Source organism: Colletotrichum scovillei, assembly GCF_011075155.1.
Source record: "Colletotrichum scovillei strain TJNH1 chromosome Unknown Contig00008, whole genome shotgun sequence".
Taxonomy (NCBI): Eukaryota; Fungi; Ascomycota; class Sordariomycetes; order Glomerellales; family Glomerellaceae; genus Colletotrichum; species Colletotrichum scovillei.
Window position 1 is genome coordinate 2,280,613 of NW_023336266.1, and position 17,460 is coordinate 2,298,072.

Consider the following 17,460-nt stretch of genomic DNA (forward strand, 5'->3'; position numbering starts at 1 on the left):
CCTCAGTCTCTTAACCAAATCTGGACAAAATGCAGATGCAGAAAAGAGGCCGCCCACCGCATCTTCTATGAGGGAAATTCCCCCAAACGATGCAAAAGCTACCCTGAGTACCCTTACGTCCCTCTAGGTGAGCCGCATAGCCGCCAGCTACCTCAGGTCGTGATCCGGATTACCTCTTTCTGTCTTGTCTCCATCCCGCGGCCTCCACTCCAATTCTCCATCTTCCTCTCCTTCTCCTTCAAGTGTAGTGAGGTAAGCAGGCATAAACAGGGAAAACCGGGGACATAGAGACTCTATAAAAGAGGAGCCAACCGGCAGCTTTACATGATGGCTATACATACTCCAAGCACCCAACTTGGGGCTAGCGGCCGGAAAACAAACCCTTGACCCGCTACGTGCTATACCGGTACATTGGTGGGGTAAGATCCAGCAAGAAGCTTGGTTCATGTCACCGCCCCTCCACCTCCATCTTTGCGGCGTTCGTTCTGCTCCAACACGCACGTGACGGTTTAGTATAGCCCTTTAGGGACAACATCTCGATTGGATGCCTTTATTGAGCGTCGCGGGTCAAGTTGATAGCACAATTATTCCACTTACACCGACCTGAGAAGCAATCATGCCTAGGCTGGACAATACCAGAGCCACATCACCACACGTCAGGGAAGTTGGACTTGATGCAACCTCGGGTTATTTTATCTCATTTGGATAGGCTAAGTAAAGAGACTCAATCTTGTCATTTTAGACCGTGGAAAATGCTCGTAAATGCTTCACTCATATCGTGACGAGTGTCAAAAGAAACCAGATATCCCATACCATCGCCCAAAAATGACAGAACCGGAAAGGAAAAGACTCCATCACAACGTACAGCTCCTAGGTTGAACGCTCATGCTTCTTCATCATCTCCCCCACAATGACACCATTTTAAACCTCGTTACTCGGGTACGTGACCTTGGTCGTAGCCGCAAACTCCTCCTTGATACTCCTCAAGCTCACAAACCGGCTCAGCAAGTTCTGGCTGCCCGCCTTGTCGTTGGTACCGCTCGCCCGGCCGCCGCCAAACGGCTGCTGGCCCACCACGGCGCCCGTGCTCTTGCAGTTGATGTAAAAGTTGCCCGCCGCGTTGCGCAGCTTCTCCTCCGCCACCACCACCGCGGCGCGGTCCTGCGCGAACACGGCGCCCGTGAGGCCGTACTCGCCCGTGCCGTCAATCAGCTCGCACACGTTGGCAAAGGCGTCCGCTGGTGCCGAGGCGTCGTCGTAGGTGTGGATGACGAGAACGGGACCGAAGAGCTCGGTGCTCAAGAGCTTGTGGTTCGCGTCCGTGGTGTGGTAGATCGTCGGGTGGACAAAGTAGCCCTTTGACGAATCGTACTTGCCGCCCGCAACGAGCTCGAGAGACTTGTCCGACTTGGCATCGTCAATGACGCCCGAGAGCTTCTTGAACGAGGCGTCGTGGATGACGGGACCCATAAAGTTGCCGTGGTCCGTCGGGTCGCCAATCTTGATCTTGTTCACCTCGGCAACAAGACCCTCCTTGAACTGCGGCCACAGCGACTTGGGCACGTACGCTCTCGATGTGGCGCTGCACTTCTGGCCCTGGAATTCGAACGCGCCACGAATGGTCTGCTTTACGGCGTTGTCGACGTCGGCGCTGGGGTGGACGAGGTGGAAGTTCTTGCCGCCCGTCTCACCGACGATGCGGGGGTATGAAGCATATCGGCCCTCGGCGACGCCTTGTCCGATGGCGCCATATAGCTTGCGGAAGATGGCGGTGCTGCCGGTGTAGTGGAGGGACGCGAATTTCTTGTGCGACAGCACCTGATTGGTAATCGCCTCGGGGTTACCGGGCACGAACTGGATAACGTCGCGGGGCAGACCAGCCTCGAGGAGGATGTTGTAAACGAGCCAGTTGGAGGCAATGGCGAAGTCACTCGGCTTCCAGACAACAACGTTGCCGAGCAGCGCGGGGGCGCCAGGGAGGTTACCGGCGATAGCGGTGAAGTTGAAAGGGCTCACGGCGTAGACGAAGCCCTCAAGGGCCCTGTACTCTACGCGGTTCCAGACGCCAGGGCTGTTGTGCTGCGGCTGCTGGGCGTAGAGCTCCTCGGCGTACTGGACGTTGAAGCGCAGGAAATCGGCCAGCTCGGCCGCGGCGTCGATCTCGGCTTGCCACGCGTTCTTGCCCTGGCCGATCATGGTGGCGGCCATGATGTCGTAGCGGTATTTGGTGGCGATGAGGTCGGCGGCCTTGAGGAAGATAGCGGCGCGGTCGGCAAAGGGGAGGGACTCCCAGGCGGGCTTGGCTGCGAGGGCCGAGTCGATTGCCTTGGTGACGTCGGAAGGCGAGGCCTGGTGGTATGTTGCTACGGTGGTGTTGTGGTCGGCGGGGTTGACCTGCTTTCCGGTGTCGCCCGTCAAGATCTAGGTGACGTTATTAGCTTTACATGGTCGGATTGAGAGCTCTAGAGATGTGTAGGCTCGACTTACCTCCTTACCGCCAACAACGATTGGCACCTCCAAAGGCAGCTTGCTCTGGAGAGTCTTTACTGCGGCATCCAAGCCTTCACGCTGAGCGGAGCCCTTGGCATAGTGGTGCTGTGGTGATTGTCAGCCAACCGCCTCCTCACCAAGCTCCCTCCCCAAGCTTTATCCGGCGTGTTAGGTAACCTACGTTGGGCTCGTTGGAGATCTTGGGGATCTTAAAGGCAGCAAAGGTCGCCATTCTGGTGGATGTCCTCGTCGCAGGAGCAGACAGGCGTGTTGTGAGTCTGGTAGTCGGAACTGCAGAGACGCTGCGTCCGAGGGATGTGATGCGGGAAGAGCTTCGAAGCTGGGAGTTGAGAAGCCCAGTTGCTCGTGTGGACGCCATGATGGGCAGATATGACAGCTTTACGCTGTGCTGTGTGAACAGTCTTCTCTATAGGATTGGACGTGGCAGGATGGTGAGGCACACACACACACGCAGAACAAAGTGATGAGCTAGGAGCGATGTGTAGTATGTATGGGTGATGGGCAATTGGTTCGCAGAAGACGGGAGAGTAGGTGACACTCGGGGAAGAAGAGACCAAACGGCGAACCGACTGGCTATTAAGTTTTTTGTAACGTCAGGAAACGTAATGGGAAAAGAATTTGGACGAGTCGTGAGACACGGAAATTGTTCCCTGCCACTTTCTGCCTACAGATATTGTACCTTTCCCAGCAACCACCGGGCACCGGGCACCTGCCACCGCGAACGTCGGGTGGGCGCGGGTTAAGAATGCGACGAAGCTCGCGCGGGCGGAGAGCTTGTGAGGGGCTGCGGGGGCCCTTGGAGGTAGTGAAATCGGGGGTCCCGGTGTCGCTTTGCTACCGATAAGCATGTCACCAGCACCACCAGCTGCCTATCGCAGCCTTGAACAGCTTTGCGGGGAAGACACACAGCCAATCACAGGAGCCAATTGTGCCCTGACCTTGGATTTTTGGGGTCGAGATAGCAGTGCCGCAGCGGAGTTGATCGGCTCAGTGGGCCCGAATAGATAGAGGCAATCGGCTCTCCCGATCCCGACCCCCCAAAAGTCGGGATCGGATGGCTGTTCCGACATGGAGACCTTTCGTGTGTTGCCGGCCCAAAGGCTTAGGGAAACGAATTACAGCAACGGAGAAAACTTCACAGTTCAGATATCAGTCTAATGGCTCCGTAGTCGGACGAGCCCTCATCATTATTACTTGGTCTTTTGAGATAAGAACAAACAAGATTATCAAAACACAGCAAAGGTCGAGCTCCCCTAGATGCACCCGCAACAGCTGCACATCTGTTTCCTCCCTTTCCTTTTCGCTCCTTCGCTTCATGGGTATAACATAACGTAATGCAACCAACAACGCATCGGATAGTGTCTCCGACAACCGATGCAACAATGCTAGCCAACGTTGAGCGTCGATCATCAACCATCTCTCCCCTTCACCACCTTGAAGTTTGAACAGAGCCTCTTTACTCGCCCTGTCCATTCTCCCGCTCCTGTGCAGGGAAGGGCTCAACCGGCACCGGCTGGCTGGTGTACTTGAGCTGGGGAACAGTGACACCGTAACCCTCCGTGAGACCCTCACGGTTGTGCTGGTCGATCTCGACGCGGATGCAAATGTCCAAGCTACCATCGTTGCCGGTACCATGCTGCTTCCCAGCTGCCTTGTGCTTGGATCCCGATTCCACTTCGCCAACGTGGAGGAAATCGTGTCCACCCTTGCCGGAAATCACTGACCGCGTATCACCGTTCGTCGGCGCAGCAAGTCCGTTGTTGGGTGAGTTCTCCGTCAGAATGGCAAAGTTACGGCTCGGCATAGTCACATGGTTGGAGTTGGACGTCTTGCTCGAATCGCCAGGGTCCTTGTCAAAGAACCTGAGCAGCGTCTCGTCCGTATCGTGGTTCAGGTGATGGATCTTGTTTCTCCTGGCCAGCAAGTTGGCAATCGCTGCTGGCGGTGGCTTGTTGGTAATGGCAGAAGAGACCACGTTAGCCATGTAGCGGTGGTCGTTCTCCGAAGCAATGTTCAGCTTAGGATGCGAGTAGAATCGGCCCATGGCCGCCAAGTGCACATCGCCGCCCAAGATGGTGATACGGACTGAGAACTCTGACGAGATGGCCTGAAGCCTTTCAACGAGAGCGTTGCGCTCCTTCTTGTGAGTTCTGGCCGTGTAATGGTCGTCAAGGTCGTCGAGCAAATCGACGCTGCCGTCAAAGTGGTTGAAAACACCACCGGCTGGTACTGTTAGCAAGCCGAGTCTTGGGCCGTTTTCTGCTTGTAGACCTACCAAGACCGAATCTTCGGTTCAAGAACTTCACAGGACCCATGATGGGACTGCGGAAGACGTTCTCAAGCCATGTCAGGCGCTGGAAAGCAGTCAGTTTCTGTAAAGACACATCGCAGGATATCTCTACTCACAGGGTACGCAATTGGGATTCCCAGCAATAGGATCAAGTGCTTGAATGGGCGTCCAGACTCCTGAGCACCCTTGAGCTCTTGTCTGAGGCGACTGAAGATCAAGTCATATGTCTCTGGGTAGTTAATTTGATGGCGTGTGCGCTGTGAGACGTTGTTAGTATTATGACTTCCAGTTTATGTTCCTCAACGTCCTTACCTCAGTTCGAGCATCAATACCGAGGAAGGCGATACGCGCGCCAAGCCGGGCGAACATGTTATGTGAGTGTTCAGCGACATAGGGCTGGGAGTCTGGTTAGTCGTGCTTCCAGGAAGAGTCTATAACGATGACTTACACCAGGTTGCTTTCCAACAATGTAGCTGGGATCCGACTTGGCCGGCGCAACGTAGGTATCCATGAGTTGGTTGGGGTCAAGTCCTTGATTCTCGGCCGTTGTGGTGTGGTCTGCCCGTGGATTAGCCCGAATTCCTTCGCCATCGATCAGAAACGTACCCGAGGTGTAGGTGGACGGTGGCGGAGGGAGGTGATGCTGGAACAGCATGTAGTACTTGTGAGCAGTTCCACCAATACCCCTGAACACATCGCACCGCATGAAATCGTCAACGTAGGAACCGAATCCGTCAATAATCTAAGTTGTCTAGTTAGAATCGTTCACTACATTGCGTTCGAGCTTCAACATACATCATGATCATCCCAGATGTTGAGCTGCGCAATCTGAGCATTGGCAGTCGCAAATGGCTCCGTAGAATACCTGTTGACAATGTTAGCTCTCGACACCTTCATGTTCCCCCCTGACCATGCACATACCAACGGATGTAGTTCTTCAGGTAGTAATCGTCACAAGCCTGGCGAAGCTTCTCGGGGAAGGGGAAGTGCCTGCGCTTCTTGGGGTTCGAAATCTCGGTCCATTCGCGCAGAGGTCCGTCGACTCGAATTCCGTCGTTGTAGATCTGATCACCTCCTCCGAGCCTATGCGCAAGTCAGGAAAAGCGGCCTCGTACTAGACAGGCCGAGACATTGGACTCACATGACGTGGAATGGCCGCTCTTTGTGGTGTCGGTTCACATCGTTCCACAAGGCGGGGCCGCTCCAGGCGTCTTCATCGGTGCCCACGCTGAATCCGTTGCAAGAATGGAACATGATGCGCATCGACTCGTTGATAGCCGGGACGAAGAAGTGGTAGCGATCAGGCCGGATGTTGCCAGCCGAGAATCGCATATCGGGGATCGAGTACTCCCACTTGGCCTCTGTTTGGCTGAGTGGCAGTGACAGGTCAAAGGCCCAGAAAGTGTTGCGAGGGTCAGAGTAAAGACATTGACCTTGGGTCTCTGAGCCATTGGTGCCCGCGCCATTGGCTGCGCCGGAAACCTCGCCGTTGAAAGCACCGTTGGAACCGTTGACACCGTTCGTCTCGGCCGGGGCGTGCTGGCCATTTACTGCGTTCGCAGGGTGCAGAACCAAGTGCGGTGCGAAGCTCTGAGTCTTACCACCGCCCTTTGTGACGATCAAGACACTTCCGTACCAATTGTTCTCGTCCATCCTGCGGTAGTTGAGCAGCGGTCCGCAGATGATCTCCCGTCCGTCGGGAGGGTCTTGCTCGTGGGCGTGGGTCGCCGTCGCGCGAGGCTCCTCCTGGCCAGCGGCCTCACCAGCAGCGACCATGATGGGCTTGAAGTTGGGCGGAGCATTGGGGTTCTCGGGCTCGACGCGGTCGCGGTTCAGAAAGTCGGCCAGGTCGTTGGTGGTTCCTCGTTCTTGGGGGTCGCGGGGTTGTGCGTGGCTATGAGCACCGGCAGCATGGCGGAGGAAAGCTGAGCTCTCCTGGTGACGCCATCTGTTGGCCGAGGCATGGGGGTTGTGCTCGATATCATCGAGGGCTTCTCCATGGGGATGTGAAGCCATGTCTGCGATTCTGCGATGAATTTGTGATTTTGGTTTCGTCTTTGTCTGTGAGCAGAACAGAACAGTCAGATGGTGGAAACAGAATCACAAAGAATATCCCTGGGCAACGGCGGCTCCTTACAATGTCTCAGCGCAAATGAGACTGGCAGGGTCCAATTTGCGCGCGCCGGTCAGCTCTCAAGAAGCCCAGAGTGTCTCAAGATTTGTTGTTTGGCGAACTGAGAGCTCGAAGGGAGGGTATCAACAGCCGGGTACCTGGTGTTGCGACGCCAAACAGAGACGGTAGCTCAAAGGAACCTTGAGGAGAAGGGGGGACAAGTGAGAGATGGGAAAGGGGAAAAGCAGGAAGATTAAACGGAGAGAGGGTGTTGTCGGAATCCCACCACAAATCGCACGAGAAAAGTGTGTTGTGTTGGATTGGATGCGCTGCTGGGCCAAGGTAGCGCAGAGTGACGCGAGCTAGGAATTAAAGTGGCAGGGATTATCGGCGGTGGTGGGGAGAGTTCCACTACGCAACCGCTGTGGGCAACGTCCTGGTCTGAGGTGAGCTGCTGCGCTGCAGCTGGAAACTCGAGCTAGGGAGGGCAAGGTTCGGTATGAAGCCGCCCAGGCTGCCCTGTTCGTTCGTGCTGTGAGCTGCAGCAGGGTGAAAAGGTGGACCGGGGGCGGTTTCTAGGGGTGGACCTTGAACGGACAGTACAATCGGACTGGGTCCAAGGAGAGGCCGTCATGGAGTTTTGCGACACTCGGGGAGAGACTCGATAGAGAAGGACACTTTGTGATGGTTGTTCTTGGTGGTGCTGTTAGTGGTGTTGGACGAGTGCTGGCTTCTTTGTTGTGGCGATGGCCAACTTTCTGGCCGTCATCGACAAGTTTTCGCCCCCAAGCACAATGCCATACCTGTATTGACATCTAATCTACTAAGTAAGTGTGGTAAAGTAAGTACCTTTGAAGGCGGCCTCCGAAATCCCCTTGGGTTTGTATCCCTCGAATTGAAGCGGCCAGCGCCAGGAGGACCGGGCCTTCACCTCAGTCCAAGTCCGCAATCCTTGCTGCAGCAAATCAACCCACCTGACTCCATGCAGAGAGACATGCAGTATGCTAATAAGCTAATTACTGTGTAAGAGCCAGGTCCGAGGTCTTTCCATCCGATCCTATTCGTGTGTGAGTATCCGTAGTAATACGCGTAGACCACCTTGCTCTGCATCAAACTATAGGCAGGTAGCTTCCTGCTGCCGTTAAAAAAGTAAGCAACGACCCGTCTCCAGCCATTGGTTTTTGAGGCTTATCGGTTGACAACGTGTTGACGTTCCATCATCCGTATGTCCCATTGCCCCCTCCTCTTCTCCCTCGTCCCTCGCCCCAAGTTGATTGAATGTGTGCGTTGCGTTGCCTTGGTTGTTGGGATGAGGCGAGGGCCGTGAGTCGTCGGTGACAGCCGGGACAGCGTTGGAGCATTGGAGTGTTGTAGCGTGCAATGGGCGTTCCCCCAATCTCTCAGCTGCCAAGGTCAAGGTCCTCGTCAGCGATCTGTTTGCCGACGCATGTGCGTCTTTGGGGGCCTCTGGGGTTGGGATGACGATGAGTTAAGTGGCCAGAGCTCCCACAAACGGCCAACCCATGGGCCATACCAGACCAGCTCGCATTGGGCAAACACGCCGGTTCCATGCTTGCAGGGCAGGTCCCGGGCAAAAAAGCCAAAAGGCACCACTCACGCGGCGCACAATGTAACGCCGACTCTGGCAATGGCTCTCTGTGTTGGCGTCTTCCTCCCAAGAAGTACGTAGTGCGTATCGATCAGGAATACATGTGCGCTAAGTGGGCGAACCGATTCGAGAGGTAAAATTTAGCGGCCTGCAAGAAAGGTGTGCCTGTATGGGAGGCCTGCGAAGAAGGACTGGCCGATGGGTCAATGGGTCAATAAAGAGTTAAACTGGTACACGTAAATATCAATGTGCCGCGGCAAGCTGCTGCTGCTAATGTTTAGGTAGGTAAGTCAAGGTAGAGAGAGACTGCTGGAGACTGGCTGGAGCTGGATTAGAGTGAGACTCGACATGAGTGCGGTGGTGTTGTGTTTGGGTGCCACGGGTTTGTTGATTGATACGCCCAAAGGGGCCTGGTCTGGCGGGTTGAAATTGACACCTACGTCAGGACTTGTGGTTCTTTGGAAATTGAAACAGGAATGCCCCCACAGGGGCCAAGGCTGAGATGGCCCACTCCGCGTCTCTCCCATCCTTGCTTCTCAACTTCTTAGTCCCCACTATCCCTGTCCTCCGCTGCAGCTCTTGGCCCCCGGTCTTGGTCCGCGGACTCGGCGTGCTGTTTGGCTTATGCCACATCCCGTACAATCGGATTGCCGTTGCCGGTTGTCTCCTTGGCGAGCCGGCATTTCTTTTCTCTACAGTCTTGTCTCTGTCCTATTCGCGGCTGCCTAGCGCCGGTGCTCGTAGTCGTCGAAACTGCTCCGGGTCCGGCGAGTAAAGCCACCCCACCGCCCGACCGGCTGCGCTCTTGGATCCGGCCTAGTGGGTCCCGTACTCGTTACATCGGAGCCGGCGAAACACATCGCAATCAAACAGGGGCCCAGAACCAGACACAATGGCACCACCTGCAATCAACATTCGTTGAATTGTGACCTCAACATACTGAGAAAAAGGAGAGGTGACAACTGAGGCTGTTGAGTCTCTCGGGCTTCGAGGTTACAGGTGTGGCTTTTAGCATAATTTATGGGTAGCGCCGGCATGTATCATAAATGGGGGCCTGCTGAATACGTTATCAGTTGGCTCTAGCGAGGCTCCGTAGCCTCGAAACTTCCTTACTAATAGATCTGGGTATCTCGTTAAACCTCATCATTTCACGGTCTAAGGCTAGATTTCCAAGGTCGGCTTAAGGACAGTTAGTTCAGCGCTGATATCGAGATAAATGTGGACGTTAAACGTCATAAACGTCCGGTAATCAAGAACCAGCCATGGAGTTGAATATATACTTATCATTCGCGTAAATAAGCTTCTTAAAGATGAGGCTCCGCTTCTGGGTGCCGTAAAATTAACCATCTTTATATCCTCGGGCACTGCCATACAGAGGTAGAGAGGAGTGGCTGAATAGGGGTTGCAAGATCATTGACGGAGACGAGGGCGCTTGAGGAAATAGTGACTGGCCTTCTGTAAATGAACTTATCGACAACACTTTCAAAGTCACCCGATCCCGTCAAACCCCTGCGGAATACTTTCCGAGGTCCTTTCGTCCAGCATTGGCACTTTCCAACATCGGCTCTGGTCTCCATACCCTAAAAGAATAGTTCATGGCTTTCTTTGAACAACAACCACCCTTCCTGGACCAAGTTATCCCAAAGCGTAAGACGGCGCAGCAAGTAGTTTCACTGCTTGGTCTGTTCAGCCCAGCGATTCATGCACCGATACTCCCCTCCTTGCTACATTTTCTATGCGGATGCTTGGTTCTGCTACGCAGAGTGGTCTACCCACGATTCATGAGGGCATCAGATGCTTACTTGAGGATAAGGAGTACTTGAGGTGGCGGGCTCGACAACTTCCGCACGAACGGAGTTGCCTACCCTGTCCTTATACCGATAGCGATGGGCAATAAGCGGCAATGAGACAGTGCCATTAGCTACGTGAGCTTACCGCTTGATTGACCTCGTACTTGGCGGGAAGTGGGAGTTGTGTATCGCTACTTACAGAGGCAGACGGCGTGCAAAGTTAAGGGTGAGACTTTGCCAACTTTTGAGACGAAAACCTTTCTCCAAAGGCCAGCAAGGTGGGCTTGCCCAGTGTTTGAGATCTCTAGAGACGAACTATCAAGTGAAGTATCACGACGAGGACGAGGATTGAGCTCCACTGGGTTGTAGTCTTAATCTGATAAAGGTCACGTTTTCAATATAACTGCCGAATACCATGCAAACAATATGCGAACATGATAGAAGGGTTGTGCCATCAAGTGGTTGTATCGCATAATGCAGTTCCATTGACAAGAGAAACAGATATCATGGGGCTCCAGGCCGAGGTTAATTTGACCAAGTGCCGTGACATTGGTGACTGTGACTCATTTGATGTGGCGCTAGGCTGGTACTCACCAGTCCATCAGAGGTTGAAGATTGATGTACAGAGACACTGCATTTAGTTTGATGATATCCAGATAGAGCTTGAATACAGGAATAGAGTCAACTTGGGAGCACATCCTAATGTAAAGGGGCTTACAAGCACCTACAGGAGTCTCTGTAGTTACAGAACTAATGAATTCTATGCTGTACTTCATGACAATTCTTCATATCGACAAATGATGAAATACCTGACTTGAGCCACTCCCCTATAAACACCACTGCGGCCTTTCCCAATCACAGAGGAAGACCCAGGATGGCATCTTCTCAGTCGTCTTGGAGGGTCATCGACTTGATGAGGCTGGGGTACAGTATGGCCAATGATCCAAGGTCCTGCTTATGAGAATAATGAATACGCATAGGCCAGACCCTAACTAGCTTTCATTTTGGCAGTATCCTAGCAGGAATACTTGCGGCATGAATAGCAGGCATATGAGGCAGCGACATGGTCGCTCCTCTGTGAGGATACAGTTACAGCTCTATTCGACGCCATCAACACTCGACTTCCCAATCAGAACCCCAGCTTTACGATCCCAAAATCTTTACCTTCAGGCCTTTACCTCCTTATCATATTTTATCAAATACCTTCCCAGGCAATACCTGTCAATATATTTCAATTACTGTATGTGGCACTTACTTGACTTCAATCTGTTTCAAGTCCGGCTGCGTGCTAGTCTGATTCCTTGTAGCCTCCCGATTTCCTCTTAACCAACCTGATGATGATCTAGTCGATGGAGGAAGTCATCGAACCCTGAAACTCAAAGGGTGCTTTAATGAAGCCAAGAGTCCGAGGCACTGCAAGTAGGGAGTATGGGTCAACGAATCGCACTGGCTTCTATTAATGTTGTGATTATACCTACTGACTAAGACGTTGTAGGTCGTGTTGAGGAGTACGGTCTTGGTTCACGAGCCGTGTGAAAGATTCGCAAGCTACTAAATGGCGTTCCCCACTTAGATCGACTCACAGCTCTTGATGAACCATGATGCCTGCCACTTCTGCCTGAGACCCGTGCTTTAGTGTATCATGCTGGATAAAATCTTCGCTCAAAAATGTCTGTTGGTCGTGATATGTTGGAGACCCATCTGACGTCGTGTGGATACCTGCCATTCTCGGCCTAGCATTCAGCTTGTAGAGTTTAATCCGCCGCTTCTGCCTACCAACCTTCCAGGCTAGAGATGGCTCTTGAAAAGGTTCAAAAGGAATAGACAACTCTTCACCTGAGGCAATGTGATTAAATCACCAAAGACTCACTGCTCGCAAATCAAAAACACACTATCTATGATACCTCGACACGGATTGATTGTTCTATTACTGAGCATCTTGTCACTTGGTTCAACACATTTCGCCTCGTCACGCAGCATGTGCTTAAAATCAAACGACTGCTCGAAACATTTCTGCGAGCACGAATGTCTCTATAATGCAGCGTTGAACGGTAACACGCAACGCCTAGTGGAGCTCATCCTCAACGGAGCCGACGTCTCGCAGACATCGATGCCCGGCCGACACCAGCTGATCCACTTCACCGGACGGCCGGGATGCGCAGAAGCCATGAAAGCCCTGCTCGACGCCGGTGCCGATGCTTCTGCAGTCTCTTACGACGGTCAAACGCCTCTGCACATGGCCGCTGCCGACGGCGGAATCGAGCAAGTGCGAATGCTTATCGAGGCCGGAACCAACGTCAACGCCCGTACCATGGACGACGAGACCCCATTGCACCAAGCAGCCAGGGCCGGAGAGGAGGAGATCGCCAAGCTGCTCATCGCTGCTGGCGCGGACGTCACCGCCAGAGACTGCTACGGACAGTCACCGCTGCATCATTCTGCTAGTCGTGGCCACCTCGGCGTGGTCCAGGTCCTTCTCGACGCCGGCGCCGACATGAGCGCCCTCGACAACAAAGGAGACACGGCCGCCCTGCATTCCCTCTCCGACGCGCCGGCCTCGGTCAAACTCATGATAGAAAAGGGCGCCGACGTTTCCGTCCGAGGCCAGGGCGGCGACACGCTGCTGCATCGAGCGGCCTCGTTGTCGGCGGAGCTGATAGGACTCTTGCTCGAGGCCGGCGCGGACCTCGAGGCGACGGAAGACGAAGGGAAGACTCCCTTACACGCTGCTGCGGCGTGGGGGGACGCCGAACATGTCCGGATCCTGCTTGCGGCCGGGGCTGATATGGGAGCGAGGACCAACGACGGCGAGACGGCGCTGCACTTGACGGCGGGGAGCCCGGATGCCCTGTTCCTGGGGTTTGGACATGAGTCTGATGCCAAGGCTAGGGTCCTCCTCGATGCTGGTATCGATGTGAATGCGCGGACGGTGTCAGGTCAGACAGCCCTTGATCGGGCGAGAGAATGCAACCGCCCAGCTGTTGCGGAGGTGCTTCTTCAAGTAGCAAGTACAGAACCTTGATAGACATGGGACTGATATTACCTTGACCGTTACTGTACCTGACAATCTGGGTTGAGGAATAGAAGTTGGCCGAATCCTTCCTGTTGTTTAATGAATGGGCCGCTTGAATCCGTTTGATGTCGTTCCCTTCGCTCCAGGACACAAATGAATCTTGCGATGGTGGCTCACGTTATTTCGATGCAGACCGAAGTTGCCTTTGAAGTTGTAATGATTGAGAATAAATCATAGCGGATGAATGGGCACTTCTACCTGGTGTATTAATATTGGATCATGAATGAACCCCGCCAAATTTACGGCCCCGGAAAGCGCGGCCAATTAAGCACGCGAATTCCCCGCCAGCGCAGCTGGAGCTTACCTTGACCGGGACCTTTATTCGACCAGTGCAACGCGCAGTGACAGGGCAGTAGCCGTCCGAGACCTCCGAACCCTTGTGTCCCATGTTTCCGTACGGATACCTTCCATTACCATAGCTTACCTTACTCCGTACCTTCATGTTGACTTTCCTCCCTCCACCTCCCGCCCTGACCAACCCTCACTTCGACCACGTAGCACGCGACACACCCTCCGATCCGAGAGACGACAAGACCACTCGCATACGAACACCACCAGACAATAGATGCAGACGCCATGAACAGCTCACGAGCGGGGAGGCCATCAAAGTCTCCTCTGTTCCTGGTCCTCGCCGCAATCCTCATCTCCGCAGTAGTCGTCGAGGCCTCGTACGGCGATCGGTTACCAGAGTTCCGAGAATGCGTCCAAGTTGGTGCCCACCACATACACACACATAGGCGCGCGCGCAATCTTGTGCTCGCGCTCGCAACTAGCAATGCTTGAGAAAACTCTCTAGTGTCTCTTGTGACTGACATACTGCTCTGCGCTTCCCCCGCGATCCAGGTCTGCCACGATGAGAACTGCGCTCCTGGCAAAGATGCTACACCAATCCGTACGTTTCTCCCCTTTACCAACCCCCGTAACGCAAGGGGATCAAACAGCTAAAACATGACGTTCCCACCAACAGCCTTCCACCGCCGCCTCCTCCTCTGGACCTGCGCCTCCGAATGCGACTACACCTGCCAACACATAATCACAAAAGAACGCCTCGCCGCCGGCGAGCGCGTGGTCCAATTCCATGGCAAATGGCCCTTCCCACGCATCCTGGGCATCCAAGAGCCCGCCAGCACCCTCTTCAGCCTGGGCAACCTCTGGGCCCACCAGAACGGCTGGCGCAAGCTTCGCGCCGTCATCCCGGCTTCCTACCCGCTGCGGCCCTGGTATGAGTGGCTCGCGGGCGTGGGCATCGCCTCGTGGACGTTCAGCGCAATCTTCCACACGCGCGACTTTGTGGCCACGGAGCAGCTCGACTACTTTGCTGCGGGCGCGAGCGTGCTGTACGGGCTGTACTACACCGTGGTGCGCATCATGCGCCTCGACCGGCCGACGCCGCGCCGGAGGTCGGTCCTGCGCGCGTGGACGCTGCTGTGCGTGCTGCTTTACGCCGGGCACATTGCCTACCTCAAGGGCGTGCGGTGGGACTACACGTACAACATGACGGCCAACGTCATCATCGGCGTGATTCAGAACCTCATGTGGCTGTGGTTCAGTTTGAACAAGTATAGGCAGTCACGGAGGACGTGGGCCATCTGGCCGAGTATCGTTGTCGCGGTCGTCGTCATGGTTATGAGTTTGGAGCTGTTTGACTTCCCACCCGTGTGGGGTGCTTTGGATGCGCATAGTCTCTGGCACCTGGGAACGATCCCGCCAACGGTACTCATGTACAAGTAAGTCGGCAGTGACACTAAGATTAGCTTGCTGAGTTGACCGCTGACACTGGACTAGCTTCCTGATCAAGGATGCGCAGGACGACATGGCAGGCAGTGAGAGGTTAAAGTCTTGAGGCATGCTACCTGTATAGGAGAACGAAAAAGAACGGCAGTGGAAAGATGCTGAGCCGAGGGCTGGGTGCCAGCCAGGAAGCTTCAATGAGGTATGACACGACAGGGCTAGGCCGCAGAGGCAGGGCATCACGCTACAAAAAGACCGTGTAACCTTTGGCCAGCATCCGTAGATTAGGTTGAATGGTCTATTTTGCCATGTTGTCCGGTGTCCAATTAGGCCGGTATAGTAGAGAATAATATGTAACGAGTATGACGGCTTTCTCTCTGGTAAGCAGTACTAGTATAGCATAGTATAGTGTGGGCATCGTTTCCCGTCCACGCAATCTCAAAAAGCTTCCTATACGCAGCAGCAGCAATTTCACGACTTGGGCACAACGCAACCCCTGCTCAGCTCATCATCCACCAGATCGTCTTTCTTATACACCAACAATCACAGTCTCGGTCCTGAAGACCTGAATGGCACCATCGCCCCAGATGCCGATGACGGACAGCAGGAAGCCGACCGAGGCAACGGCAGACTGCACGAGCTGCGTCTTCCTGAACCCGTCCACCTCCCCGCGGACCTCCTCGCCGTTGAGCGCCTCCTCCTCAGCCTCAGCAGCCGCAGCCGAAGACTCGTCGCCGCTCGCGCTGCCTGCGCCGTCGCTGTGGGTGTCGCCGAGGACCTCGTAGCTGGCCTCCATGCGCGCCTCCTGGCGAGCGATGCGCGCGGCCTTACGCTTCTGCTCGCGGTCGCGGGCGGCTTGGCGGCGGGCGGCGATGGATTCCTTGGAGGACTCGGGGCTGATCTTGAGGACGTAGGGGGTGATTTGCTCGGCGAGGCCAGAGGTGAGGGTGAGGACGGAGGCGTAGACGAGATAGGGGTGGCGGAAGGCGCGCGGGGAGAGGAAGAAGGCGAGGAGGAAGGAGGTTGCGGATACGCCGGTGAGGAGGCGGAGGCGGGCGGTCGCGCTCGGGTAGAGGTTCTTGAAGGCGCGGAGGGCGTCGGAGGCGGAGGGGAGGGAGAGGATCGAGGGGACTGTTACGGTTGAGAGGGAGTAGGAGAGGCCCTGTTGCGTGCATATGTGTTAGTATGACTTGGATGAAGCATTTCATGATTGGGGTGCAGGATGGTTCGGCATCCCGGACTTTTGAATGCGGGGAGTGGAGGGGTGGATGGGGATGGGATAGTGGCGTCACTGATGATGGTCCGACGGTGAACCGAGCTGCGCTGGGAGGGCGGTGAAACGTACAGTCAGAAGACCGAGGGAAACAGTTCCCACGAACTTCAGGAGAGAGACTCCTTTGGAAGCCATGGTGGCTGGTGCGGAATTCGTGAGGGATTCGGAAGGGAGGCGTTGGAGGTGGGCGGTCGATGGGCGGGAAAGGATGTAAAGTCGAAGTTCGTGAAGGTGTGAGGCGCGGGATGTGTCGTCAAACTATCGGTCGGTCAGGTCGCTACTTGCTGCTGCTGACCGGCAAGGCGGGGCGGGGAGGGGCGGTATAGCGTATCACTCTTTGTTGGACTGGAGTAACTGGAGTGACTGGGAACCTGCTGTGACCTGGGTTCTGGGGGTAGATGGTTTCCGGCCTGACCAGTTAGGCGTCACAGGATGGTAAGATGTTTTGGGTAGGTGGAAATGGCCGGATTGATTGAGTGACGCTGACGCTCATTGACGACGTTTCCCGCCTTGCCGCTTGCCGCTCTTTCGCGCGGGAATAAGTCCTGAAAAAGAGAGGGGCTGTTTCCTTTGCTTGTTTGGCGACCACCTGGTTGGCCGGGACTGCGGGTGGGTACCTGTGGTGGAGTTTTCCCGTCAGCGGTATGGGGTAAGGTACTGTGAGCTTAAATTATCCGTGCGCCTTGCATTAGTCCCGAAGCTGGCCCGAGGTTGCACAAATCACTTTGTCTTGCCTGCACAAAGAGCATAATCATGTCTTGTTATCTCGACTTCATCTTCTTTATCTTGGTCGAGCTCTCTAGACGATACCATATTGCTAAGCTGGGAAGCTGCAGACAAGGCGCCCTTGAGGCGCCCTTGCTCTGTCGGCCATCGATTTTCCAGAAGCCGGTCAGACCCAGTTTTGAGCTTTCTCCTGTCGTGACCTCGTCGACTCAAAACAGGTGTCGTCTCTCCGGAAGTGTCAAGCCATGTCTTTGGGCGAGAAGATAAGAAGAGTGAAACATAAATCCATCTTGTCATTATAGGCTGTGCTTGCTACATTCAAGTTCCTCAACACACCTTCATCC

The 17,460-nt window shown here is 54.7% G+C and overlaps 5 protein-coding genes across 5 annotated transcripts; 2 read left to right on the forward strand and 3 right to left on the reverse strand.

The window, feature by feature from the left end:
• Nucleotides 1-358: 358 nt before the first annotated feature.
• Nucleotides 359-3,198, reverse strand: HER10_EVM0008654 (delta-1-pyrroline-5-carboxylate dehydrogenase). Its single transcript, XM_035478168.1, has 3 exons — nucleotides 2,672-3,198; nucleotides 2,488-2,595; nucleotides 359-2,421 (listed from the first exon to the last, which is right to left on the reverse strand). The coding sequence occupies exons 1-3, from the start codon at nucleotides 2,867-2,869 to the stop codon at nucleotides 922-924; spliced, it is 1,806 nt and encodes a 601-aa protein (XP_035330858.1). The 5' UTR covers nucleotides 2,870-3,198; the 3' UTR covers nucleotides 359-921.
• Nucleotides 3,199-3,759: 561 nt separating this feature from the next.
• On the reverse strand, nucleotides 3,760-7,443 carry HER10_EVM0013450 (uncharacterized protein). Its single transcript, XM_035483214.1, has 9 exons — nucleotides 5,943-7,443; nucleotides 5,723-5,884; nucleotides 5,597-5,666; nucleotides 5,408-5,543; nucleotides 5,250-5,359; nucleotides 5,114-5,197; nucleotides 4,918-5,058; nucleotides 4,787-4,865; nucleotides 3,760-4,734 (listed from the first exon to the last, which is right to left on the reverse strand). Exons 1-9 carry the CDS (start codon nucleotides 6,815-6,817, stop codon nucleotides 3,968-3,970), a joined length of 2,424 nt encoding a protein of 807 aa, XP_035331112.1. The 5' UTR covers nucleotides 6,818-7,443; the 3' UTR covers nucleotides 3,760-3,967.
• A 4,657-nt stretch (nucleotides 7,444-12,100) lies between these two features.
• On the forward strand, nucleotides 12,101-13,573 carry HER10_EVM0000503 (uncharacterized protein). Its single transcript, XM_035470282.1, has one exon. It carries the CDS (start codon nucleotides 12,211-12,213, stop codon nucleotides 13,333-13,335), a length of 1,125 nt encoding a protein of 374 aa, XP_035330361.1. The 5' UTR covers nucleotides 12,101-12,210; the 3' UTR covers nucleotides 13,336-13,573.
• Nucleotides 13,574-13,962: 389 nt separating this feature from the next.
• On the forward strand, nucleotides 13,963-15,229 carry HER10_EVM0000561 (uncharacterized protein; the record flags this gene model as incomplete). Its single annotated transcript, XM_035470337.1, has 4 exons — nucleotides 13,963-14,094; nucleotides 14,230-14,278; nucleotides 14,354-15,113; nucleotides 15,172-15,229. The coding sequence occupies 4 exons, from the start codon at nucleotides 13,963-13,965 to the stop codon at nucleotides 15,227-15,229; spliced, it is 999 nt and encodes a 332-aa protein (XP_035330364.1).
• Nucleotides 15,230-15,646: 417 nt separating this feature from the next.
• HER10_EVM0004037 (uncharacterized protein) lies at nucleotides 15,647-16,525 on the reverse strand (the record flags this gene model as incomplete). Its single annotated transcript, XM_035473696.1, has 2 exons — nucleotides 15,647-16,279; nucleotides 16,463-16,525. 2 exons carry the CDS (start codon nucleotides 16,523-16,525, stop codon nucleotides 15,647-15,649), a joined length of 696 nt encoding a protein of 231 aa, XP_035330584.1.
• Between the last annotated feature and the right edge of the window lie 935 nt (nucleotides 16,526-17,460).